The following is a 27270-nucleotide window of genomic DNA, read 5'->3' as shown; positions in this document are numbered from 1 at the left end:
TGTCATTTTTCATAGAATTAGAAAAACAATCCTAAAATTCACACAGAACCAAAAAAGAGCCCAAATAGCCAAAGCAATTCTAAGCAAAACGAACAAAACCAGAAGCAACACATTACCCTGACTTAAAAGTTATACTAGAAGGCTACTGTAACCAAGACAGCATGGTACTGGTTAAAAAAAAAAAAAAAAAAAGAAGATATATAGATCAATGGAACACAACAGAGAGCCCAGAAATAAAGCTGTATTCCTATAATCAACTGATCTTTGACAAAGCTGACAAAAATAAACAATGGAGAAAGGATGCTGTATTCACTAAGTGGTACTGGGAAAAATAGCTAGCCATATGCCAAGGGGTGAAATTGGACCCTGTCTCTCAGCATACACAAAAAATAAGATGAATTAAAGACTTAAATGCAAAACCTGAAGCTATAAAAATTCTAGAAGAAAACCTAGGAAAACTCGTCTGGACATTGGCATAGGCAAAGAACTTATGACTGGCCTCAAAAACAAATGCAACGAAAACAACTGAGACTTAATTAAACTAAAAAGTTTCTGCACAGCAAAAGAGATAACCAACAGGGTGAACATACAACCTACAGAATGGTAGAAAATATTAGTAAATTTCTACAACAAAGGACTAATAATATTCAGAATCTACAAGGAACTCAAATACCTGAATAACAAAAAAAAATCATATAACCCCATTAAAAAGCAGGCAAAGAACATGAACAGGTATTTTTTCAAAAGAAGACTTACAAACAGCCAACAAATATATGAAAAAATGTTCAACATCACTAATTATCGGAGAAATACAAATTAAAACCATAATAGGACATCATTTTATACCAGTCAGAATGGCTATTATTAAAAATATTAAAAACAGATGGCATGCATGCGGAGAAAAGGAAATGTAAACATTTCTTTTACATGGTACTACCATTTGACCTAGCAATTCTACTACTAGGTATAACAAAAAGACATCTGTACTCGTATGTTTACCACAACATTATTCACAATAGCAAAGTCATAGAATCAATCTAAGTGTCTATCAACAAATGACTGGAGAGAAAGAAAATGTGATGTACATATAAATAAGGAATACTATGCAGCCATAAAAAATAATGAAATCGTGTCCTTTGTGGTAACAGGGATGGAGGTAGAGGCCATTATCCTAGGTGAAGTAATGTATGTCTTCACTTATAAGTGGTAGCTAAACAATGGGTATGCATGAACACAAAGACAGAAAATAAGACACTGGGGACTCCAACAGCAGGGGAGTGGGGGTTGAAAAATTACATGTTGGGTACTATGTTCACTATTTGGGTGATAGGTATGCTAGAGGCCCAAAGCTTACTACTATGCAGTATGCAGTATATCCACATAACAAACCTGAACATGTGCCCCCCAGATCTAAAATAATATAAACAAACAAACAAATAATCACCATCTCAGTACTTGTCATGGGGATACCAAAAGAAAGAGCTATTTGGTCTGAAAGTTGGGAAACCTGGACTCCCACAAGTTCGAAAAAGGAAAAAAACTTCTCCACAGATAAACTACTGTTCAACATTTTATGTCAAATCAGTAGCAAATGCTTAAAAGTAATACGTATAGTAACTCTTAAGAATGACATGGCTGGGCATGGTGGCTCAAGCCTGTAATCCCAGCACTTGAGGAGGCTGAGGTGGGCAGATGACCTGAGGTCCGGAGTTCAAGACCAGCCTGGTCAACATGGTGAAACTCCATCTCTACAAAAATATAAAAATTAGCTGGGCACAATGGCGGGTGCCTGTATTCCCAGGTACTCAGGAGACTGAGGCAGGAGAATGGCTTGAATCTAGGAGGTGGAGGTTGCAGTGAGCCAAGATTACACCATTGCACTCCAGCCTAGGTGACACAGTAAGACTCCAACTCAAAAAAAAAAAAATGACATTATATTTCAAAATATTTGGTTGACACATTTAATTCATGTATATAAATGGCCAAGGTAGAAGATATCAAAATGAGGTGGATTTGATTTCTCATGTAAGACTCATAGCTAATTTAAATGAAAATTTAAATAAAATTTATTTGATATGATTGTGAACAATTCAAGTTTACAAACACTGACTGAGTGTCTACCATCTGGTAGGCACAGTGCTAAGTGAGTCTCCAAAACCTGAGCTGTGATTATAAAGGGAATTTATAAACTATCCCTCAAAAATAGGACATTTGCCCACGTAATCATGTCATCCTTAAAAGTATCACTCTAAATTATTTAGGTGACTTCTAACTTTGCAGTGCTCTGTCCCCAGTACCTAGGATTATCTGGAAGATGAGAGGCACTTCTTAGGTATTTGTGGTGCAAATGGGGAATGACTGAAGGAGTACCTGTAACCCAGAACCCTAATATGAAAAAGCAGACTGTAATATCTAAAAGCCAACTTGTAGCAGGGTTACAGTCAATTCTCAGTAACAGACTATGGAGAATATTTTAGAAAAAACTGGCCTTAAATAAATATCAGCTAGTAGTCTATTTCTTGGTGATTTGGGCTTTAGCTAGTGTGGAAATTCCCTGTTCTGATTACATAATTTCAAAGAAGACAAAGTTAGAAAATAGACTTTATTCATGCTAAAAAATGGCAGTGTGTCATAGATTTATACAGAACTGTGGAGAGGCAGAAATGTTTGCCCCCCTTTTTCTATGGATGTGAAGGAGCAGGGCCTGTTTTCCCTTTAGCTAATGGTTGCTAGATAAGACCATGTGTAGAGAAGTCTCAGGGGCAATGATGATGTGCTCCTCTTCTAACACAAATTTCTTGAACAAATCCTAATGGCAAACATATTCCATGCGAGTATGTCCATATCAGCATAAAGGTCTGATAATCACAATTGCCACCAATTACTATGGAGAGTTAAAAGAATAGACATTTATTTAATGAATAAGTTTCTCTGTAATAACCAGAATTACAACTAGAATCTCTCTGTTTTAAACAAAGTCATACAGTCTGAAGAAGTACGGCAGAGCACACAACACATTTTGTTACTAAGAATTACAGTAAAAAGTCAAGGACAAAAGCTATTTTCCATGCCAGAATTATCAGATGCCGGAGTAAAATTCTAGCACATGAACAAGGACTCAGCATCTATTGGTTATAAATGACATCATGCTTTCTAAAGAACCATGATCATTTTTCCCATTTCTACCAAATTGTATAGTCTGGAGCTCCCTCTCCTGGATTAACAGGATTTTATCAATTTCTTCATACTATAAACCAGAGGCAGAATTTATCCACAGCAATGTATCATTTAATGGAGGTTTGTGACTTTTCTTTCTTATTTAAGGGTACATTCTTTTAGCCCAACATATAAAGTCATTTAACTCCATCAAACAATAAGGAGAATTTTACAGATAAAAGGGAGAAGGTGTCATTAAACACATTACCTTTCGGCTGGAAAAATGACCATGTTTGCCCAATTTACTGTTAAGTGCTTCAAGGAACATTTCATCGGTGACTTTGCCGACATTCATACAAGCGTCATCGAGGATTGCAATGATCCCTTTGTGCTGTTGCTCCACAAGATCAACAATGATCTGATTGTTGAAGTAGTCAATCTGTAGGACACAGCAAAGAGGCAATTCTGAAGAGAACAGTGGCCAGGCCAGGTCAAATCCTGATGCCCCTATTTGTATCAGGAGATTAGGTAAAACTACTTTGGTATCAAATGTGTGAATAACATTAAAGAAGTCTTACATTAAAACGAGTACACATTCTAACAGAGGTTTATTTTTACATTTCTTTGTTAACTTTCTATAATGAAACACATTGTCTGAGATTAGTATAGTCCAAGGCAAAAATAATAAGGTAGACACCATTTCTCCCATTACGAATTCATTTTAATCCTGCCTCCAGATCCAACATCCAACCCTACCCCTTCATACCAATCTGCCTGCCATTAACCATAAAGTCCGCCTTCCACAAAGGGCCAACAAATAACCTTAAGGTATTATCTGATCTACTACTTGATAAAAAAGTTAAGATATGACACAGAACTTGCATTTTCAGTTATATGACCCTGAATGACTAAAACCCAAAAGAGCATTTCTTTCTGTTTCCCCAAAGTTAAAAAGCTTATTCAAAAATTCTACTGAACTATGACATTTTTCTAGGAATAATATAAATAATTTAACTCTGAGAAATAAGTGTCTATAAAAGATAAGAAAAAGCTTTTCCTTTACTTCCATAAGTTGAATGAAGTTATAAATAACTTCTGGCTTTCCAGCAACTATATATATATATATATGTGTGTGTGTACACACACACACACACACAAGTTTGTTGGAAAATCCTCTGCCACGCCCACCTGTTTATTCTGACAGCCTGCAATGCACCTATCACCACGCACAGGGGGCACACACAGGCCCAACTCAGGCAAGCTGCACATCACAAAGAGGGGCAGCTTATTATCACACAGTTTAATCTTGTGTGTTGCTATGTCCCATCTTATGCAGGAGTTCCCTAAACTGGGCATTGTCTCCATTACCTTCTCTAAGGTCTATACACTCATAATAGACCACTAAAGTGACTCATGTATTCCCGTATCATGCTTTAAAATCCACGAGTTTATGCCAGTTATTTGTACCTGGCTTTTAGCTCCATTTCTAGTCTTGAATGTTCTCTTCTGTATTTTATGGACTGAAACCTGTAAAGTGGGTAGTTTTTACTTTTTTTTAAATACTTTTCTGATTTGTCTAAATTAAAGCTTCTCAATTAGGGGGACTTTTGCCCATCAGGGAACATCTGGCAATGTCAGGAGACATTTCTAGTCAAAATGGGGTAGGGCTGCTACTGGCATTTGGTGGGTAGAGGTCAGAGATGCTGCTAAATATCCTACAATGCACAGAACAGCCTCCACAACGAAGAATTTCAGTGGTACTCAGGTGAAGCAGAGCAGGTCTAAATATTTACTCTCATTATGGGTATTTATTACATTTCTAATTACTGAGAAAAGTTATTTCCATCTTTAAAAAAAATCCTAAAAATACTCAAAAAGCAGGAGCTCTATATTAATAGCTGGCATCTTAGCCTTTGGGACTATGAAACTAAAGACCAAGTCTTTTGTCCCAGGGACTGAAATATGACCTTCCCTAAAATTCCAATTATATTACTAAAAGCTGTTGGTCTTTGCTAAAGATTCTGGTAACTTTTAGTTTATAAGTTTCATACTGCTTCAAACATTGCTTAAACCAGTGGTTTTCAAACTAAATTCTTCCAGCAACTTGGCATTTCCATGAGGTTTCCTAAGGGATACAGGGAACCAGAAGAACTGTGATGGGGTAGCTTAGGGACATGAGGCTCTGGCCTCTCATTCCCACTACAAATACAAAAGCTTTGTGCTTGAGTGTCAGGTTCTCAGTAGCTAAAATGATTAGCAAACTACAGCATCAAAAGCTTGCAAAAGTGAATGTATCAGAGAGATAACCAGGTATTATGAACCTTCCAGTGGAAGTTCACACGGTCTATGAAATGGGCTGTGGAAAAAAACTGATCCCGAATCCAGTCAAGATTCTAGATCTACAGGACATACATGAAACAGAAACTTATTAAATGGCACCTGAGGAATACAATTAGCAATATCCAGACTCCACAGAACAAATGACTCATTCTCTTCAACACAAGGTTGCAAAGAGAGATCATTCTCTTCCACAAAAGATTGCAAAGAAAAAAAGAAAGATGAAGGAGAAAATCTACAGATATGCAAGAGACCTATCAATCAATCACAATGTAAGAAACTCATTTGGATCCAAATTCAAACTGCAAAACAACAACGAGAAGACAATTGAGGAAATATGAAATATGAATACTGACTGGATATTTTATGATATTAAGGAATTTATGTTAATGTTTTAGATGTGATAATGGTATTATGGTTATGGTTTTTGTAAAACTCTGTCTTTTAGAGAAATACATGGAAATATTTACTGAATAGATATCCAATTGAATAGATGAAATAATGTGACATCTGAAATTTGCTTCAAAATAATCTGGGAGCAGGTGGGTATGGTACAGATGACACAAGATTGGCAATTTACTGGTAAGTGTTAAAGCTAGGTGATGGGTGTATAGGGTTTACTGTACAATAGTCTCTCTTTTTAATGTGTGTTTAAAATTTTCCATAATAAAAAATCTTTTAAAAAGAATCACTATGTTTAGAAGTTTGGGGTTTTACCCAGAATAGAGATTTTAATTGTGGGGGGTTCTGGCATGTAGTAACTGTTATCTTGGGGTTAGCCTTCTGCTCCCTCTAGGACAACTATTTCTTGGTTTATTTAGCTAAAAGCTTTTGCATTTTAGAATTCTTGATTCTTTTTGAGATGTTTGGAATAGTCTACTGCAATACTTACCCTGTGGTCAATTATGCCTGTGAAATTTGACATTCTGATTGTTAAAGGATATTTTTGACTAGTACCTTGGAATCACATCTGAATAACAAGTTTCATGATTAAATTTCCTTTTAAAAATCCAAGCTTCAGTTATACTGTGTATTATTCAACAGATTCTTTCTTAGAAAGCTTCATATAAACTTAATTGAATTGAATTACATTTTAATTGTATTATGAGAGTTCACTATTTAAATCAAACTATAGATAATTCTTATATAAAGTAATTTGGTTTATTTGTAAATAGGTAAAATTTATGCCAATATACTTGAGCAACATTTTAATGATATTCTAATGTTTAACACACGATGGAAGGCAAAGATACAATTTAAGGCAGGAAAGCTATTTTTTATATCATTGTCTCTTTATTTCAGAATGATAGGAAATACAAAATAGTAAGGTAGGAAGGAAGATAAGTCATTTAAATAAAGTAATTCAAATAATTTTTGCTGCTATTATATTGGATAACAAAAAACAAATATTGGCTTTATTTTAATTATCTGGCAAGAGGATGAACAATTTTATAAACTCAAACTATAGAAACTCAAAAGTTTTTGTGTTTTTCAAGTTTTTTCTCAAAATTGCTTAAAAATACAAACTTCTAAGAAAAATTACTCTGTCTGATTTTCTATTATAAGCAGGAGGTCTAACCACATGAAATTTAAAAACCAAACAAGTCATGCCTTTTAGCTATGAACTCTGTGGTTAGCACCCTGAGCCCATTATACTTTCCAGATATATCTTACCAGATTAGTTTGCCTCTGACAAATACGAAAGTTCACAAAGATTCATGAGAGTAGAGGTGATGATCGAAGTGTGATACATAAGAACGGAAGTGTAATACACAAGAATGTAACGGAGATGAAAGTAACACAAGTGTTTTAATGCGCAGGTTTCAGAGAATATGAACAACATTAACTGAAGACAATAAAATACCATATAGTTTACACAAAAGGTGAAGAAAAAATTAGATTCTGAAGCAAAGTTCAGCCAATTTAAGTTAAAGGTTAATTAAGTATGCTAAACTCTAGTAGACAGATATGAACCTGAAAGCCCATGCAGTATCAACCATAAAGTGAAAACAGGTTTACATGTGCTGGACACTAACAAGGGAGTCTATCGAATTACAGCAATCCTACCTAAAAACCATGAATTTAACTGTATTTACATATCTCAAAAAGGAAGGCTAAGGTTCAGAGGTTTCAAATACCCACAAAAGATCAAGAAATACCTAAAATAAGATTTGACGTTATCAATACTATGTGAAACACAGGAAGGCATTTCCTGTAAGTGTTCACTCACATGTTTCCAGGGAATCCCTTCCCGCTGGTATTCCTCTTGTTCTTGCTTCAGAACCAGCTGAATAAATAGCTGCTGCAGTTTCTCATTGCAGTAATTGATGCAGAATTGTTCAAAACTACAAGAAATGGAATAAATTAGGTTTCAACAAATAGATAACAAGCCACAGGGTTTTAAGTATCTTTTCCCATTTACCTGTTGTTGTCAAAGATTTCAAAGCCATAGATATCCAAGACACCAATAACAGTGTTTTTCCCATGGATTGTGGTGTCATAGTTCTTGACCTCAATAACATCATTGATGCGAGTCACAATCCAACAAAAAAGGCGCTCATATATTGCCTGCAAGGAAAATAGCATTATAAATGCTTGCCCATTTGGGAATGAGTTCCTGTCCTACCTTTTCACTGTTTAGCATAGCCTCAGCAGAACAATTGAAAATGTAGACTGTCCGTAAAACAACAACAACAGCAAAAACTACATGATGTACGCAAAAGTAAATAGCTTGTATTTTTAAAAGATTTTTACTGGTCATAACACTAATTCCAATGACATGTTTCCCTGCCTGGGTCGATCAATACTTTGCCTGATCCCTTGAATAAGCCAGTTCATTGCTTAACTGTTAATTTAATCAACTATAAAGAATTGCGAGCTAGTGAGTTAACATCTGTGATCCACTAAAGCTAAATGAATTCTAAAAGTATAAATATTGATTTCTAATGCTAAATGGAGATCTGAGCCAAAGACCATGGGTTGAGAATCAAACACACATCCAATGCACAAGAACACACACACCAAACCACACATGGACAAAGGTGCCACATGCTTACACTCACATCCCAATACACACGTGCTCTGCAATGTCGAATTGTTAGAAAACCTTCCAGCTACCCACTCTCTTCACCCATATTCATTACCTCCATTCTTTACCTTCCCTTTACTCTTCAATCCACTCCAGTCTCCACTTACATCCTATTACTCCATTGAAATAGCTCACCAAAGACTCGCAGCACCTCCACATAGACACTGTCTTGTACCTCATATGGACATCTTACTCTGTCGTTCAGCATCACTCAACCTTCTTGGAACACTCTTCTCTCTGAATTTGGGCTAACAGTCTTTCTAAATTTTACTCTTTGTTCACTGGATGTTCCTTTTTAGTAACCTTTGGTAGAGTCTCCTCCTCTACCTGACTTCTAAAAGTTAGAGTCCTTCCTGGTCCTCTTCTCTCTAGCACCTTCTAAATCATCTCATCCAGTATTAAATAATACAAATATAATATGACTCCTAAAAGTATTATCCCAACCCAGACCCAGAGAATAGTCTCTGAGCTCCTAACTCATAGAGTCTACCTGACTCTGACTCTTCAATGTCTCACAGCCATCTCAAACTCAAAGGACTCCTGATCTTTCCTCCTCCAACAACTTTTCCTATCCTTCTTTTAGCCACAAATAAATAGCACCACTTAGAAATTCACTCATTTATTTAAAAAATATTTGAATATTTATTATATATAGTTTGTTAGAGATACAGGTCTAGGCAAACACAAACATGGTCTCAATCTCCAAGAAATGTAGGAAATAGAGTGAAGGAAAAAATTATTCTGTCTCTCTCATTTGCCCCTCACCTCACAAATACATATCCACACTAAAGGAGAGGTACATGGGATCTTAGGGGAATTTAATCTATGCAGTGCACAGGGATGATAGGGAAGGCTTCTCTGGGAAAGGGATGCTTAACTTGAGATCAGAAGGACGAGTAAGAGGTAACCAGGTTAAGAGAGGAGAGAAGAGCAGTCCAAGCAGAGGGACAAGATATATACAGGTCCTGTGACTGGAAGGAGAAAGGGATCAGGATAATCTGTGAGGACTGAGAGAAGACTAATGGGATGAAGAAAAGGAGGGGGATATGGTATGAAATGAGGTGGGAGAGGCAGGCTGGAGCCAGACCATGTTAAAGTATTATCCTTGCTTTTCTCATTCCTCATGCAATAGGTCCTATAAATTTTATTTTTTCAACACAGTCCATCTCAAATCCCCCTCCTCTCCCCATTTGTACTTCCACCTTTCCAGTCCAAGCTGCCCTCATCTCTTTCCTGGATTAAAAAAATATCCCCTTAATTGGCCTCTTTGCTTCCATTCTTACTCTAGCCTCCATAACATTCTCCATACTAAGGCCAGAGTGATCATTTAGAAAATGCAAACTTGCCTGGTATGGTGGCTCATGCTTGCAATCCTAACATTTTGGGAGGCTGAGGTGGGCAGATCACCTGAGGCCAGGAGTTTGAGACCAGCCTGACCAACATGATGAGACCCTGTTTCTACTAAAAATACAAAAAATCAGCCAGGCATGGTGGTGGGTGCCTGTAATCCCAGCTACTCAGGAGGCTGAGGTGGGAAAATTGCTTGATCCTGGGAGGTGGAGGTCGCAGTGAGCTAAGTTTGCACCACTGCACTCTAGCCTGCGCGACTCAGGAAAAAAAAAGCAAACTTGATGTCATTGCCCCTCCTTAAAATCCTCCCTATTGCTTTCCACTGCACTTAGGAAAATTTCATATTCTCCCAAGATTAAAAACCAAGCCTAAGACTTACAAATATAAATAACAGAATAGACAGCAATCTAATCAACCAGCAAAACAAGTTAGATGTGAGAAAATACAACACTTGCTACACAGACAATAAACAAAGGGTTAAATATGATATACTAAGAACACTTGGAAATTGACAATAAAAAGAGAACAGCTCCAAAGAAAAATGTACAAAAGATATACTGAGGCAATTCTTAGACTATGTTTAAACACTCTACAAAAATATAATATGCTCAAATATACTAGTAATGAAATTAACAATGAACTATTACTGTGCAGCCATAAAATCAGTAAATTTAAAGTTTAAAATACATATACAGCCAGGCACCATGGCTCATGCCTATAATCCCAGCACTTTGGGGGCTGATGCAGGTAGATTGCTGAGGTCAGAAGTTTGAGACCAGCCTGGTCAACATGGTGAAACCTTGTCTCTACTAAAAATACAGAAAATTAGCTGGGCATGGTGGCACACTCCCATAATCCCAGCTACTTGGGAGGCTGAGGCAGAAGAATCATTTGAACTGGGAGATGGAGGTTGCAGTGAGCCGAGATCATGCCACTGCACTCCAGCCTGGATGACAGAGCAAGACTCCATCTCAAAACATAAAAATAAGATAAGTATACCCTTTGACCTGAGAAGCTCACTCTTGGGAATCCATCCAATTGAAATAAAAGCATTACTGTGGAAGCATAGATGTATAAAGACAAACAGCATTGTTCGCAGTGGCAAAAAAGGGAAGCAAAGTGGATGATTTAAGAGGAAGATGGCTAAATGAATTGTGGTGCTATCACTGCAGACTTGGTACACAGACCTGGAGGACATTATGCTAAGTGAAATAAGCCAGGCACAAAAAAACAGATACTGTGTAATCTCACCTATATGGAATCTGAAAAAGTCAAACTCATAGAAGCAGAGAATAGAATGGTGATTACCAGAGGCTAGAGGAGGTGGGTGGATGGAGAAAGTGTGAGACGTTTCAGATAGACAGGAAGAATAATTTCTGGTGATCCACTGCAAAGCATGGTGACTGCTGTTAATAACAATATTAATAATATTGTTTCAAATTGCTAAGAGTAAATTTTAAATGTCCTCACCACAAATAAATGATGAGTAGGTGGGGTAAGAGGTATGCTAATTAGCCTGATCTAATCATTCCACAATGTGTACATGTCCTGAAATATCCCATTGTACCCACAAACATATACAACTATTATCTGTCAATTAAAAATAAGTAAAACAGAAAAAAAAAAGAATGGATCAGAGCTCAGTCAGTTGACTCTGGTGACGCATTACTGAGTGAGAGAAGCAGCACAGGAGGCCATGAAAGGGGCCATGCACAGGAGGCCCTCATGAGTGCTGCCCCCAGTCAGCTTCTGCTCTTCTCAGAACCTTTTCTGGCAGTGATGCTTACATCTGGGAGTTTTATTGACACTTCGATGGCCAAAAAATATCATTATGGTTTCTAAAAGCCTTAACCCTCTTTTAAGAATGTCTGAATACATCCTCACAGGATTGCACTCAAACTGCAACTGCAGTCAACACCAGGCGACAGAGGGTCAGTTATACACTCACCTTGGCGAAGGCATCTCTGCCGTAGCTGGCCTCTTGTTCTGTGTGCTGCTTGTCGATGATGTCACGGCCTGTGGCCACGGTCCGGTAAAGAAGGGCTTTCTCAACCATGTCTGTCTTAGTGGAGAGCAATTCTGCTATGATAGATACTACTTTCCCATTCTCAATAAGAGGCGTGTCACCATCTACTACAAATTGTAAATTTCCCTGTATCAAAAGTGAAAAAAAAATGAGACATTATGTCAAGAATATATTTGCCAATGTAAAATGTAATTCAAGTGACCTTGTTTCTACCTATTTTCCTAAATACATTATACATCTCAACATGTAAAAACAGAGTATTTCATCTACTTTTTTCCCTTCTCCAGACATTCATCTATCTTTTCACTTTCAGTGTATGTTTTTGATAGATAGAAGTTTTACATTTTAAAGTAATCAAATCTATGAATCTTTTGCCTTAGGTCTCTCTTTCTTTGGTGTCAGCTTAGACCATTCCTACTCCAAAGGGTTTATGAGCATTTGAAGTTTTCTTCTAATGCTTTTATAGTTTTTTTTTTAACTTTTTAATCCATCCACAATTTATTTTGGTATATGATGTCAAGTAAGAATCTAACTTCATTTTTCGCATGGTTAGTTGCTCCAACAGGATTTATTGAATAACCTAGCTTTTTCTGATTTGAAATGTCATCTTTTTTTTTGAGAAAGGGTCTGTCACCAAGGCTGGAATGCAGTGGTGTATCACAGCTCACTGCAGCCTCAATGTCCCAGACTCAAGCAATCCTTCCACCCCAGCCCCTCTAAATAGCTGGGACTACAGATGTGTGCCACCATGCTCAGCTAACTTTTGTATTTTTTTATAGATGGGGTTTTGCCATGTTGCCCGGGCTGGTCTTGAATTCCTGGGCTCAAGTAATCGGTTCACCTCAAAACTTCCAGAGTGCTGGGATTACAGGTGTGAGCAACCCTGTCCAGCTGAAATGTCACCTTTTAAATATGTTTAATTTCCTCAAGTGTTTGAGTCTATTTGTATTCCACTCATTCAATAAGCAATAAATACTTATTAACCATCTACCAAATGCCCAGCACATTAACTAATCAGTTGATTCATCTGTTGATCTGGTGCTGAATATGTACAAAAAGTTATAAAGTACTATAGCTTTTACTATCATTTTAAGTTTTGTAGAACTTATCATGTTCCCTCTCCTCCCTCACCTTACTCTACACGATGCTTCTTTCACATATTTTATTTGATCTTTTTCCAGGTAAATTCTATAATCAATAGATCAAGTTAAAAACAAAATAAAATTCCTGTTTGGATTCTGAAAGGGATTGCTACACTGTATTTAAAGATTGCTACACTGTATTTAAAAACTACAAACAGATAAGACAGTTTATAATACTAAAGTCTTCCTAATCAGGAACATTTATTGTTTATATTGCTATATAACATTTTTCATATAGATCCTGCACATTCCTGATTCATTTAGAGTTAAATCTTGCTATATTAAGTGAAAGGTAATTTTTATTCCAGATTTGAATCCATGTTGTCACTTATATTGTAAGAGTATATGTTTAGTGTATTTTAAATATCTCTAATTACATAAATGGTTACAGAACAAATCTGACAAACAGTTCTTCACATCTAAGTTCAGTGTGGTATAGTGGGCAACAAGTAGCCCATGAGTCTGCCAACGTGGTCAATGGTCTTGGCTCTGGGATGAGCTGGCTGTGCCTTTGAGGCAGTCAGGCCACCCATCAGGGTCAGTTCCCAACCTGTAAAATGAGATGATCAAAAATACAGTTCTGATAACCTATGATTCTGTGTTTCAAATGCCACTAGAAATTTATACCACTAGTAGTCACATTGCTACTGAATTCTTTTATCCTTAAGATTAACCAGTTCAAAGTTTGACAATACCAGTAGGACAATTAACTGAAGTTGTAGCCTTCAATCCTATAGTGGCTTGGAAAATCCCTCATAACATTATAACCTGATAGCAAGAACCACAGACACAGTAATTTCTTCAAAACATGTAGAAATTTTTCTCTGAATACTTTTTAAATCTACAGGGAAAACACAAAACAAAATCTTCTGAGAAAGCATCCTGTTCCCACCAGAAGACAATATATTTTGAGAGGTGTCCCTACTCACCAAGTGCAGAATGGCAGCCAAAATCTTATACACTGTTTGGATCTCCTCAGGTTTGAAGCCAATGACTTTCATGGCATCAGCAACAACTTTGAATTCAGCAGCATCATTGATAGAAGACTGGGGATAAAAATGGGAAACTTGTCACAGACATTTCATATGAGCATTAAAATTCAACAATTATAAAACTAAATAATGCCAAGGTTTTGCCTTCATAGTAAATCACTATAGGGGATGGTAAGTCTCCAGAGAAAATAAAAATCATTTCAGGAGTGGCAACATAATTCAGCACGTACACAGCCCACTTGTGTGTGAAAGCCATCACCTAAAAAAAAAGCACTGTGCCCTTTTCTGGAACCTTCAGTGAGGGAGCAAGTCCTGAGCTGGCCCACAGAAGCCAATCCCCACTCCATGATCCGTGAAGGCAACAGCATGGGATGTGAGATCGCAACTGGAAGTGCTGAATGTGGGAGCCTCCAAGATACATGCTTGGCTACTATTGTTTGTGGCTCTTTGTTCCACAGTTGTCTTGTTTAGGCTGGCAGTGACACTTCACTTTTGTATAATCAGGCAATTTATTTCCCATGTAAGAAAAGGCGGGCCCTTAAAAGCAAAAGAGTCAGCCTCCGTCATTCAGTAAGGTATTAAATAGTCTAGGACTACAACTTCATTCACTCACTTGATAAGTGTTTGGTAAGTCAGCTCTACTAACTGGTATAGGCAGCTCAAAGATGAAGCACCTGCCCTTAAAGAGCTGTGGCCATTACATTGGAAATACAAGTGTGTAAACAGAAATTCACAATAAAGCAATAGTAACCATTTATATTAGTTTTACCACAGCAGCAGCCACAGAGTCCTGACCAATCCTTTCCTTGGTGAGTTTCCCCTCTTGTCAGGATACAGAGACCTGGCCTGATGCTCACTTGTTGAGGAAGCGCTCTGGAAGGGACCTCTCTGCCTGGTAAGTACAAGTTCTTCTAGTGTGCAGGAGACAACCAGGCAAGCCCCTCCTCCTCCTAGGTGTTTGTTTTTGGTTTTTATCCTGGGCAAGATACTTAACCTCATTGAACCTCAATTCCCTCACAAATAAAATGGGCATAATAACATATATTTTACAGGATGGTTGTCAGGATTAAATGAGGATTTATATAAAGCATCTCCCTAGTACCAGCACTAAAAAAAAACACTCAGCAGTATCAGATATTACTATGATTATAAACTGCAAGCATGTAGAAATTGGAAAGTAACTGGATAAACAAAATCTAAATGTCCTACTGTGAGGAGCTGTTGGCTGCTGACCTAACAGTCATCCTCTAACCCCATTTCTTTCTTGCCGATTGAACCCTGATTTGTTTACTCCTCTCTAAGTGTGCATGTCCTTTGTGACTGGCATCTACCTAGCCTCAAGCGGCAAATCTTCACTGGTCTAAAGTCATCAGAGTGATCTTATTTCCCTTACCAAATGATTGGTTAGCCACAGGCATGGGATGCTGTTCTGATCAATACAATATGTGGGAAAGTGTTTATGGGGGATGAGTGAAGGTGGGTTCTGGAGAGGTTTCCCTAGCTTATAAAAAGAAATAAGCCATGAACATCTCCTTTGCCTGTGACTCCTGGAACTTCTGATGACGTTTTGTGACTGCAAGGAAAACCAGCCTAAGAGGACAAAGCTGTCCACTATGTGTGGCAGAGCTGTAACCTGGGGAAACAACCACAAAAATACTTGGGTTCCTAACAACATGGTTAAGGCATTAGTTAATTTCAGAATAAACTAATTCTGAAATTGTCCCATCTCATGGTTTCTTGTTATGCTACATAATTAAGTTTCTTATTGTTTTTAGAGACTTTTAATTGCAACCCAAAATATCTTAACTGTATGTAATTCTTGCATTTTAGGACTGGTTGAGATTCAGATAGTGAAATACTTTACAGTTATATTAGTTATTACATTAGTTTATATTTGTTTGCATGGAAAGATAGAATAAAAGCAGATTTAATCAGGATTTCTTGTACGATTCCACTTATAAATATAGACACAAGGGGGGGACTGCCAAGATGGCGCAGTAGGAGCAAATCAGGATTGCAGCTCTCAGTGAAGATGCAGAGGGTGAGTTCAATCCGCATTTCCAGACGGATCTTTGTTGCCCACAGAACGGGGAAATTCCCAGGTGTAGGAGAGACATGGGACGCCAGCGCAGCTGTTAAGACTGCGTGGCCTATTTCGGCCGGCGCCGCAGCTCAGCGGCACTCCGCACAGAACGCACTGGTCTGGATGCCCTGTTAAACCGGCAATCTGAGATTTGGGAGGGCAGATTAGCACATCCATCCGATTAAATGGGACTTGGATGGTGAGCCAGACCAGGAGATTACCGGGAAGAGACGTTTGAGCTGGCGCAGTGGGTAGCTGCATGGGAAATCACACAGATCCTGGTGCCATATCAGCAGCCGACTGAAACACCTGGGAGAGAGTCTACCGTTAAACTTAAAAAAAAAAAAAAAAAAAAAAAAGAGGGCTCTGAGGCAGGGAGCCAGGTGATCAGGCTCGGTGGGTCCCACCCCCACAGGGACAAACAAAACGGTGATTCGAAACGCTAGGGGTTGAGAGTTTCACTGCAGGCACAGCCGAACCCAGGACGGTGCAGCTCAGGACGGTGCAGCTCGGTGGGGGAGGGGCGTCCGCCATTACTGAGGCATACCGCCCCTACTGAGGTACACTCCCATTGCTGACCAGCCTGCCATTGCTCAGGCAACCCGCCCTAACAGAGAGACTCCGCCAACAGGGTGGAGCCCGCGGCAGCACGGCGGAGCCTTGACAGGCAAATAGTGACTAGACTGCCTCCTAGCTGGGCAGGAAGGTGCAATGGATACTCACAAAGAAAGCTCTAACTCCCTGAAATAGAGCATCTGAGGAACAAAGGGGTTTTATGAGTTGTGCTGCAGCAGACTTAAACGTACTGGCCTAACCGCCCTGAATGATCAACGGAGCTCATGGCTCAGCACTTGAACTCCTATAAAGTACAGACCGCCTCCTCAAGCAGCTCCCTGACACCTGTATATCCAAAGAGTCACCTCAAAAAGGACTGATCAGACTGACATTTGGCGGGCATCATTCTGGGACAAAGATAGCAGAAGAAGAAACTGGTAGCACCCCTTACTGTTCCGCAGCTGCTACAGGTGTACCCCAGACAAGCAGGGCCTGGAGTGGACCTCAGAAGTCCTACAGCAGAGGGGCTAGACTGTTAGAAGGAAAACTAAGTAACAGAAATACTTTATCATCAACAATCTGGGCGCCCACTCAGAGACCCAATCAAAAAGTCAGCAACTACTCAAACAACAGGTGAATAAACCCACAAAGATGGGAAGAAACCAGCACAAAAAGGAGGAAAACACCCGAAACCAAAACACCTCACCTCCTACAAAGGACCAAAACTCCTCACCAGCAAGGGAACAAAGCTGGACAGAGAATGAGTGTGATGAAATGACGGAATCAGACTTCAGAAGGTGGGTAATGAGAAACTTCCGTGAGCTAAAAGAACATGTTCTAAATCAATGCAAAGAAACTAAGAACCTTGAAAAAAGATTTGAGGAAATGATAACGAGAATGGACAACTTAGAGAGGAATATGAATGAATTGAAGGAGCTGAAAAACACAACATGAGAACTTGGTGAAGCATGCACAAGTTTCAACAGCCGAATAGACCATGCAGAAGAAAGGATATCAGAAGTCGAAGATCAACTCAATGAAATAAAATGAGAAACCCAAGATTAGAGAAAAAAGCGCAAAAAGGAATGAACAAAGTCTCCAAGAAATGTGGGACTATGTGAAGAGACCTAACCTACGTTTGATAGGTGTACCAGAATGTGACAAAGAGAATGAATCCAAGCTGGAAAATACTCTTCAGGATATTATTCAGGAAAATTTCCCCAACCTAGCAAGGCAGGCCAACAGTCAAGTCCAGGAAAAACAGAGAACACCACAAAGATATTCCGCAAGAAGAGCAACCCCAAGGCACATAATCGTCAGATTCACCAGGGTTGAAATGAAGGAGAAAATACTAAGGACAGCCAGAGAGAAAGGTCGGGTCACCCACAAAGGGAAGCCCATCAGACTCATAGCAGATCTCTTGGCAGAAACGCTACAAGCCAGGAGAGAGTGGGGGCCGGTATTCAACATCCTTAAAGAAAAGAACTTCAACCCAGAATTTCATATCCAGCCAAACTGAGCTTCATAAGTGAAGGAAAAGAAAATCCTTTGAGAACAAGCAAGTACTCAGAGATTTTGTCACCACCAGGCCTGCTTTACAAGAGCTCCTGAAAGAGGCACTACACATAGAAAGGCACAACTAGTACCAGCCATTCAAAAAACATACCAAATGCTACAGAGCATCAACAAAATGAAGAATCTGCATCAATTAATGGGCAAAACAGCCAGCTAGCATCAAAATGGCAGTATCACATTCACACATACCAATATTAATCCTAAATGTAAATGGGCTAAATGCACCAATCAAAAGACACAGACTGGCAAATTGGATAAAAAACCAAAACCCATCGGTGTGCTGTATCCAGGAAACCCATCTCACAGGCAAGGATACACAAAGGCTCAAAATAAGGGGATGGAGGAAGATTTACCAAGCAAATGGACAGCAAAATAAAGCAGGAGTTGCAATTCTCATCTCTGATAAAATTGACTTTAAAGCAACAAAGATCAAAAGAGACAAAGAAGGTTGTTACATAATGGTAAAAGGATCGAAATAACAAGAGGAGCTAACGATCCTAAATATATATGGACCCAATACAGGAGCACCCAGATATATAAGGCAAGTTCTTAACGACTTACAAAGAGACTTAGACTCCCACACAATAATAGTGGGAGACTTTAACACTCCACTGTCAATATTAGACAGATCAACCAGAAAGAAAATTAACAAGGATATCCAGGGCTTGAACTCAGACCTGGAACAAGCAAACCTGATAGACATTTACAGAGCTCTCCACCCCAAATCCACAGAATATACATTCTTCTCAGCACCACATCACATCTACTCTAAAATTGACCACATAATTGGAAGTAAAGCACTCCTCAGCAAATGCAAAACAACTGAAATCATAACAAACAGTCTCTCAGACCATAGTGCAATCAAGCTAGAACTCAGAATTCAGAAACTAACTCAGAACCGCACAGCTTCACGGAAATGGAACAACTGGCTCTTGAATGTTGACTGGATAAACAATGAAATGAAGGCAGAAATAAAGAAGTTCTTCGAAACCAACGAGAACAAAGACACAACATACCAGAATCTCTGGGACACATTTAAAGCAGTCTCCAGAGGAAAATATATAGCAATAAGTGCCCACATGAGAAGAGTGGAGAGATCCAAGATTGACACCCTATCGTCAAAATTGAAAGAGCAAGAGGAGCAAGATCAAAAAACCTCAAAACCTAGCAGAAGACAAGAAATAACTAAGATCAGAGCAGAACTGAAGGAGATAGAGACACGAAAAACTCTTCAAAAAAATCAGTAAATCCAAGAGTTGGTTTTTTGAAAAGATCAACAAAATAGACAGACCACTAGCCAGACTGATAACAAAGAAAAGAGAGAAGAACCAAATAGATGCAATAAAAAATGATAAAGGGGAAATCAACACAGATTCCACAGAAATTCAAACCATCATCAGAGAATACTACAAACAACTCTATGCACATAAACTAGTAAACCTGGAAGAAATGGATAAATTCCTGGACACCTGTGTCCTCCCAAGCCTAAACCAGGAGGAAGCCGAAACTATGAATAGACCAATAACAAGGTCTGAAGTTGAGGCAGCAATTTAGAGCCTACCACACAAAAAAAGTCCAGGTCCAGATGGGTTCACAGCCGAAGTCTACCAGACACACAAAGAGGAGCTGGTACCATTCCTTCTGAAACTATTCCAAATAATCCAAAAAGAGGGAATCCTTCCCAAATCATTTTATGAGACCAACATCATCCTGATACCAAAACCCGGCAGAGACTCAACAAGAAAAGAAAACTTCAGGCCAATATCCATGATGAACAGAGATTCAAAAATCTTTAATAAAATACTGACAAACCGATTGCAACAGCACATCAAAAAACTTATCCATCATGATCAAGTAGGATTCATCCCGGGGATGCAAGGCTGGTTCAACATAAGCAAGTCTATAAACTTAATTCACCACATCAACAAAACCAAAAACAAAAACCACATGATTATCTCAACTGACGCAGAGAAGGCATTTGACAAAATTCAATAGCCCTTTATGCTAAAAACCCTCAATAAACTCGGTATTGACAGAACGTATCTCAAAGTAATAAAAGCTATTTATGACAAACCAACAGCCAACATCATACTGAATGGGCAAAAACTGGAAGCATTCCCTTTTAAATCTGGCACTAGACAAGGATGCCATCTTTCACCACTCCTATTCAATATAGTACTGGAAGTTCTAGCCAGAGCAATCAGAAAAAAAAAAAAGAAATAAAGGGTATTCAAATAGGAAAGGTGGAAGCCAAATTGTCTCTATTTGCAGATGACATGATAGTATACCTAGAAGACCCCATCGTCTCAGCCCAAAAACTCCTGAAACTGATAAGCAACTTCAGCAAAGTCTCAGGATATAAAATCAATGTGCAAAAATCACAAGCATTCCTATACACCAATAACAGACTTCAAGAGAGCCAAATCAAGGACAAACTGCCATTCACAATTGCTACAAAAAGAATAAAATTCCTAGAAATACAACTTACAAGGAACGTAAGGGCCCTGTTCAAGGAGAACTACAAACCACTGCTCAACGAAATAAAGGAGGACACAAACAGATGGAGAAACATTGCATGTTCATGGTTAGGAAGAATCAATATTGTGAAAATGGCTATACTGCCCAAAGTAATTTACAGAATCAACGCTATCCCCATCAAGCTACCAATGACCTTCTTCACAGAACTGGAAAAAACCACCATGAACTTCATATGGAACCAAAAGAGAGCCCGCATAGCCAAGTCAATTCTAAGCAAAAAGAACACACCAGGAGGCATCACACTACCTGACTTCAAACTATACTACAAGGCTACAGTAATCAAAACAGCATGGTACTGGTACCAAAACAGAGATATAGACCAGTGGAACAGAACAGAGGCATCGAAGGCAACACAACATATCTACAATCATATAATCTTTGATAAACCTGACAAAAACAAGCAATGGGGAAAGGATTCCCTGTTTAATAAATGGTGTTGGGAAAACTGGCTAGCCATGTGCAGAAAGCAGAAACTAGACCCCTTCCTGACACCTTACACTAAAATTAACTCCAGATGGATTAAAGACTTAAACATAAGACCTGGCACCATAAAAACCCTAGAAGAAAATCTAGGCAGAACCATTCAGGAAAAAGGAGTAGGCAAGTACTTCATGACCAAAACACCAAAAGCATTGGCAACAAAAGCCAAAATAGACAAATTGTGACCTAATCAAACTCCACAGCTTCTGCACGGCAAAAGAAACAGTCACTAGAGTGAATCGGCAACCAACAGAATGGGAAAAAATTTTTGCAATTTACCCATCTGACAAAGGGCTGATATCCAGAATTTACAAAGAACTCAAACAGATTTACAGGAAAAAAACAAACAAGCCCATTCAAAAATGGGCAAAGGATATGAACAGACACTTTAGAAAAGAAGACATACATGAGGCCAACAAACATATAAAAAAATGCTCATCATCACTGGTCATTAGAGAGATGCAAATCAAAACCACATTGAGATACCATCTCATGCCAGTTAGAATGGCGATCATTAAAAAATCTGGGGACAACAGATGCTGGAGAGGAATGTGGAGAAATAGGAACACTTTTGCACTTCTGGTGGGAGTGTAAATTAGTTCAACCATTGTGGAGGACAGTGTGGCGATTCCTCAAGGACCTAGAAATAGAAATGCCATTTGACCCAGCAATTCCATCACTGGGTATATATCCAAAGTACTATAAATCGGTCTACTATAAGGACACATGCACACGAATGTTCACTGCAGCACTGTTTATAATAGCAAAGACCTGGAACCAACCCAAATGCCCATCGATGATAGACTGGACTGGGAAAATGTGGCACATATACACTATGGAATATTATGCAGCAATCAAAAATGATGAGTTCGTGTCCTTTGTAGGAACATAGATGAATCTGGAGAACATCATTCTCAGCAAACTGACACAAGAATAGAAAATGAAATACCGCATATTCTCACTCATAGGCGGGTAATGAAAAATGAGAACACGTGGACACAGGGAGGGGAGTACTGCACACTGGGGTCTATTGGGGGGAATAGGGGAGGGACAGTGCGGGGGGGAGCTGGGGAGGGATAGCCTGGGGAGAAATGCCAAATGTGGGTGAAGGGGAGGAAGGCAGCAGAACACACTGCCATGTGTGTACCTATGCAACTATCTTGCATGTTCTGCACATGTACCCCAAAACCTAAAATGCAATAAATAAATAAAGACACAAACCATTATCAAGAATTATCTCTGTATGGTAAGAGTTAGTTTTTGTTTCCTTTTGGTTTCTATTTTAGGTTTTGACTATGATCATTTATTATTTCTTTGTTTTTCTTAGGAAGGAAAAAAAAAAAGCAGGGAAAGCAGAAATGGAAAATTTTTTATAAAAAGGGAATCTAAGCTAAATTCAACCTGGAAAAAAGGCTATTAATACTTGCTTTCTGTAGAGACTCTACATGACTTGGTCAAAAGTAACTTAGTCAATAAGACAATGTGATTGAAAAAAAATTCCCAGTCACTGGCTTTCCAGGTATTGACTCTACAATTCTTTACACATCTTTAAGTGCCTCTGGCTAGTTCTCAGAGAGTTGAAGTGTTGCCCTTTACTGTTTTTTGTTTTTATTTTATTAATTTTTTTTGAGATGGAGTTTCACTCTTGTTGCCCAGGCTGGATCGCAGTGGCATGATCGCGGTTCACTGCAACCTCTGTCTCCTGGGTTCAAGCTATTCTCCTGCCTCAGCCTCCCGAGTAGCTGGGATTACAGGTATGCGCCACCACGTCTGGCTGATTTTGTATTTTTAGTAGAGACAGGATTTCTCCATGTTGGTCAGGCTGGTCTCGAACTCCCAACCTCAGGTGATCTGCCTGCCTCGGCCTCCCAAAGTGCTGGGATTAATGCGTGAGCCACTGTGCCCTGTCTTTTGTTTTTAATTCATTTTCAGCCAAATATTCCTGCTCTTAGATGACTGTAAAAGTAAAGTTGTTATAGCCTAAATGTCAAATAATGGAAAATTAAGTGCAAAAACTAAAATATTATTAATTTCTATGCACAGCAATAAAAGTACAGCTAAACTAGTAATGCAGGTATAATTTTCTTTGATTAATAAAGAAATATCTTCCATATTTTAGATTTTTTTCTTTACAGTTTCTTTTATTTCTTCCCTATGAAAGCCATAAATTTTTATTATAGAATTTTTTTAAATAAGGAAAAACAGAACACAAATATCTATAATCTCACCCACCCAGAATAAACAATACTGTGATCTATATCCTACCATATTTTATTCTATACATTTATATATCTTCCCTTCTACAAAATAGGATAATAGTGTAATTATTATCAACAAACTATTATTAGAATTAGTTGTAAAATTACTAACAGAAAATGAATCAGAAATAAAAGAGTAAGAATATGCCTTTATATAAGTGTATGCACGTGTCTGCATGCAAGAAAAGGGAAAAAATGGAAAAACTTGAAAGCTGAATAGAAATGCCTCAAGTGGCACAAAACTATTTCTAGGGTACATCAAAATTAATATTTGAACAAACTGTGAATGCAGAATCAAAGTACATTTTAATTTTGTCTTACTAACTTGCCTTTGGCCAAATCATACGAAGTCTTCTTAGGAGGTAGACTTCCTAGTCCTATTAATATTTTTATAGTGTCAAAAGGAATAGAGATAGGATTAGAAATTAAAATAAAAGATTGAACATAGAAAAAACTTCTTTCCTGTCAGATGGTGATAAAATATTGGAATTGATCTTAAGCAAAGTTGCTGATTCAAAAATGCACTGAATTTCTGTCGAGAATTTAAAAAAATAGAACAGAATAAAAGAGACATTTATTTGCCTAAAGGCAGCAGGCTCAATCAATCAGATAATTATTGCATGCCTCTTCTGATTCTTTGATTGATTTTATATCTGAGCAGTCTCAAAGAGGAAATTCTCACCTTTAATTGAGCTCCCACATGTATATAGCTGTACGATGAAAGGGATTTCTGGAGATGTAGAGAGCGTAGTATCTGCTCTGAACCTCCTTGGAGTAGCTGAAAAATATGTAATTAGAAATAAGCTGTCCAGACATACATTGAACAAAACATTAACTTAGTGTAATCTGGCTTTTATTCATTTTCTGGGCTTAACTCACTTATGTCTTCCTGTTTCTAGCTTTGAAGAAGTTTTTTGTTTTTGTTTTTTTAAAACCCTGAAGGTAAAAGGGCTCAATGTTATCAGTTACAGAGAATGTTATGCAGTCACAAAGAAAATTACTTTGAAAATGTCTCATCTCATTCACAATATAACTGGCATAAAAGGTTCTTGCTTTAAATGCCGCCATTTGTAAAACAGGATCCTATGCTCTGTGGTGCTCACTTGCTTAGCAGCCTCATTATAGACAGGATATAGTTCTGTCTCAGAATTTAGAAAAAGACAATATCGCTACAGAAGTAAGAAGCATCAGCAGACAGTCATATGCTGAATCACACTGGAAACAAATAGTGCCTCCTCATCAGTCTGTACCTCTCAGGAAAGGAGGACAGCTTGGGGAACCATGACCATAGTGTTGGATAATAATAAATTTTAATAGTTTCACCCAAGTGGGAAAAACACTGGGAAAAAGTCACAGTTTACTGAAATAAACAGAACTCTTTTATATTTGGTAGAAAAATAGCTTATTTAAAACATGGCAAATTGCCCAGAACCATAAATACAATATTTATAGTGCTTTTATATATAGATATGTCTTTGGAAGATATTATGTTTAAATTCTCTAAATTAAACCGTATACTTTTGTTTACTTAAAAAGTTTACTTATCAGACTTTAAAAATTGATTTTTAAACCAAATAACCAGAACTTACATATACAAATGAGTAGTGTCTATTAAAGTAGTTACCTATTCAACTGAATCACATTCAATTATATTGTCATCGTTCAGTTACTTTCAGAGACAGCCTACACATGGAAATCAATCTTATCAATTTATAGTTTTACTTCTTAAAAATCCAAAACAATATTGCCTAATTTGATCCCCCACATTATTTGTTAGCCTGGATTTATATTACCTTGGGCTTTAAAAAAAGTAACAATAATATATCATACTTGTTCGCTGAGTGTAAAGACTTGCCAACAGGAAGGCTATTTAAAAGATTATGCTTTAGAATCTAAAAGCACTCTTCAAAAGAAATACACAAATTTTTTTCTAAACTTGATGGATTAAAGAAGACAATTCTCCCTTGAAGTTATAAATCTGGATTGTTTTTTAAAAGTAATCATACTGCTTTATAGTCTATATGAGTGAAACAAACCTAATTTGTATTCCCTTCTCTGAATATATTTGCTTCCCAATATGGAAACAACAGCTTCATTCCAAATACAACAAAAATTAATTTAAAATTTAGAATGTACCATTTTAAAAGCTTTCACAGTCATTAAAGTGTTATCTACACTGCAAGAAAATATGGGTGATGCTCACCCAAGGCAGTCATCTGGTTGGGTAAACCCCTACTAGCTGGGTCGAACAGTCACGCTTGTCCGGTCTCTTAAGCACATAGGGCAAGGTGTGTGGTGCATGCATGCGTGATGTACTGCGGGGCCAATGAAGGGTTAGGGACGCATAGGATGGAGGAAAGCTCAAGACACAAATACTTATTTCCTGCACAACTGAGCTAATGATCAATTATCTGTGTAACAGATTACTAACCTGGTAGAAAGAATGAAAGCTTCTTTCTCCTGGCTGTTGCACAATCACTCGAGACTAAGAAAAAAACACATCAAAATGGTTAGCCTGAAAATGTGCCTCTAAAATAAAACAGTAGTCAATTTCTTAGGGAAACTTATATCTACAGAGCATTTAAAAATCCTAAAGACCCCTGGATTGTATGCTCATCTAAGAATAGATCTTCTCTATGGGGTTTCCCCTGCAATTCTTTGATAATTCTTTTTATTGCTTAATAGAGGTCCCCAAAACTTTCTGAAGAACGAAGCTATTTTGATTTTTTTAACTTGGAGCCTAAAGATAGAATTTGGTGGTTGGGGGTGGGGTAAGGATTAGAAATGGGGAGAAAAGGAAGGAATGCTTAGGGAGGAATATTCTCAACATTCCTTTCCCCAGGGTCTGCTGGCATTTCAAAGAGCAATCCCTTATATCCTGTAATAAAAGTCAGTTGAGCAAGATCAATCCATAGGGACCTCTGTCTTAGATGATTCCAAAAATACTGCTATTAGGAGTGGGTTCAAAATATGAATTCATTCAAAGGGACCCTTTTGATTGAATATGTATTATACATAAAGTGAATCCATGAAACATTTTGGAAAAAAGACTGATAATAATACCTGGCATTTCCTGTCCTTTTTCTTTTTCTTTTCTTTCTTTCTTTCTTTTTTTGTGTTTTGAAACAGAGTTTTATGCTTGTTGCCCAGGCTGGAGTACAACAGCACAGTCTTGGCTCACGGCAACCTCTGCCTCTCAGGTTCATGTGATTTTCCTGCCTCAGCCTCCTGAGTAGCTGGGATTACAGGCATGAGCCACCACACCTGGCTAATTTTGTATTTTTAGTAGAGATAGGGTTTCTCCATGTTAGTCAGGCTGCTCTCAAACTCCCAACCTCGACCTCCCAAAGGATTAGAAGTGGGGAGAAGAGGAAGGAATGCTTAGGGAGAAATATTCTCAACAATCTGGGCTTATAGGCATGAGACACTGTGCCCAGCCTCCTGTCCTTTTTCGACTGATTCTGATAATAGATTTATTTCCTTAACAGTCTGACTTCAATAACAAACAAAAATAAAGATTACACTGTATTAAATGGCCATAAAGGATGCTATGGCCTAATTGGGATAGGAAACCCTTAACTGAGAAACCTGTCAGCTTAGATCGGTGTAAATTCAGGGTGGAGACCTAATTTTGTTAAGGACAAGCTTAACTGTAAAAATGAACTCTATGTATTCTCTTGCAGTCATGCC

The 27270-nt window shown here is 38.1% G+C and overlaps 1 protein-coding gene across 10 annotated transcripts in view; it reads right to left on the bottom strand.

Moving 5' to 3' along the window:
- The window catches only part of MYO1D (myosin ID), a 386402-nt gene that overhangs the window by 252263 nt on the left and 106869 nt on the right, over positions 1-27270 (bottom strand). For all 10 annotated transcript variants that reach the window (XR_013535766.1, XM_008997098.5, XM_008997101.5 and 7 more), the window contains exons 5-11: positions 26012-26065; positions 24263-24358; positions 14029-14145; positions 11880-12083; positions 7916-8061; positions 7724-7838; positions 3425-3595 (exon numbers count right to left, since the gene is read on the bottom strand). Coding sequence is in view for 9 of the 10 variants with exons in the window: in XM_008997098.5 (XP_008995346.1) it covers positions 3425-3595; positions 7724-7838; positions 7916-8061; positions 11880-12083; positions 14029-14145; positions 24263-24358; positions 26012-26065 (903 nt within the window). In the remaining variant the exon portion in view is untranslated. The remainder of the gene's footprint in view (positions 1-3424; positions 3596-7723; positions 7839-7915; positions 8062-11879; positions 12084-14028; positions 14146-24262; positions 24359-26011; positions 26066-27270) is intronic.

Source organism: Callithrix jacchus, chromosome 5 (assembly GCF_049354715.1).
Source record: "Callithrix jacchus isolate 240 chromosome 5, calJac240_pri, whole genome shotgun sequence".
NCBI lineage: Eukaryota > Metazoa > Chordata > Mammalia > Primates > Cebidae > Callithrix > Callithrix jacchus.
This window is presented reverse-complemented; position numbering and strand designations above follow the sequence as displayed.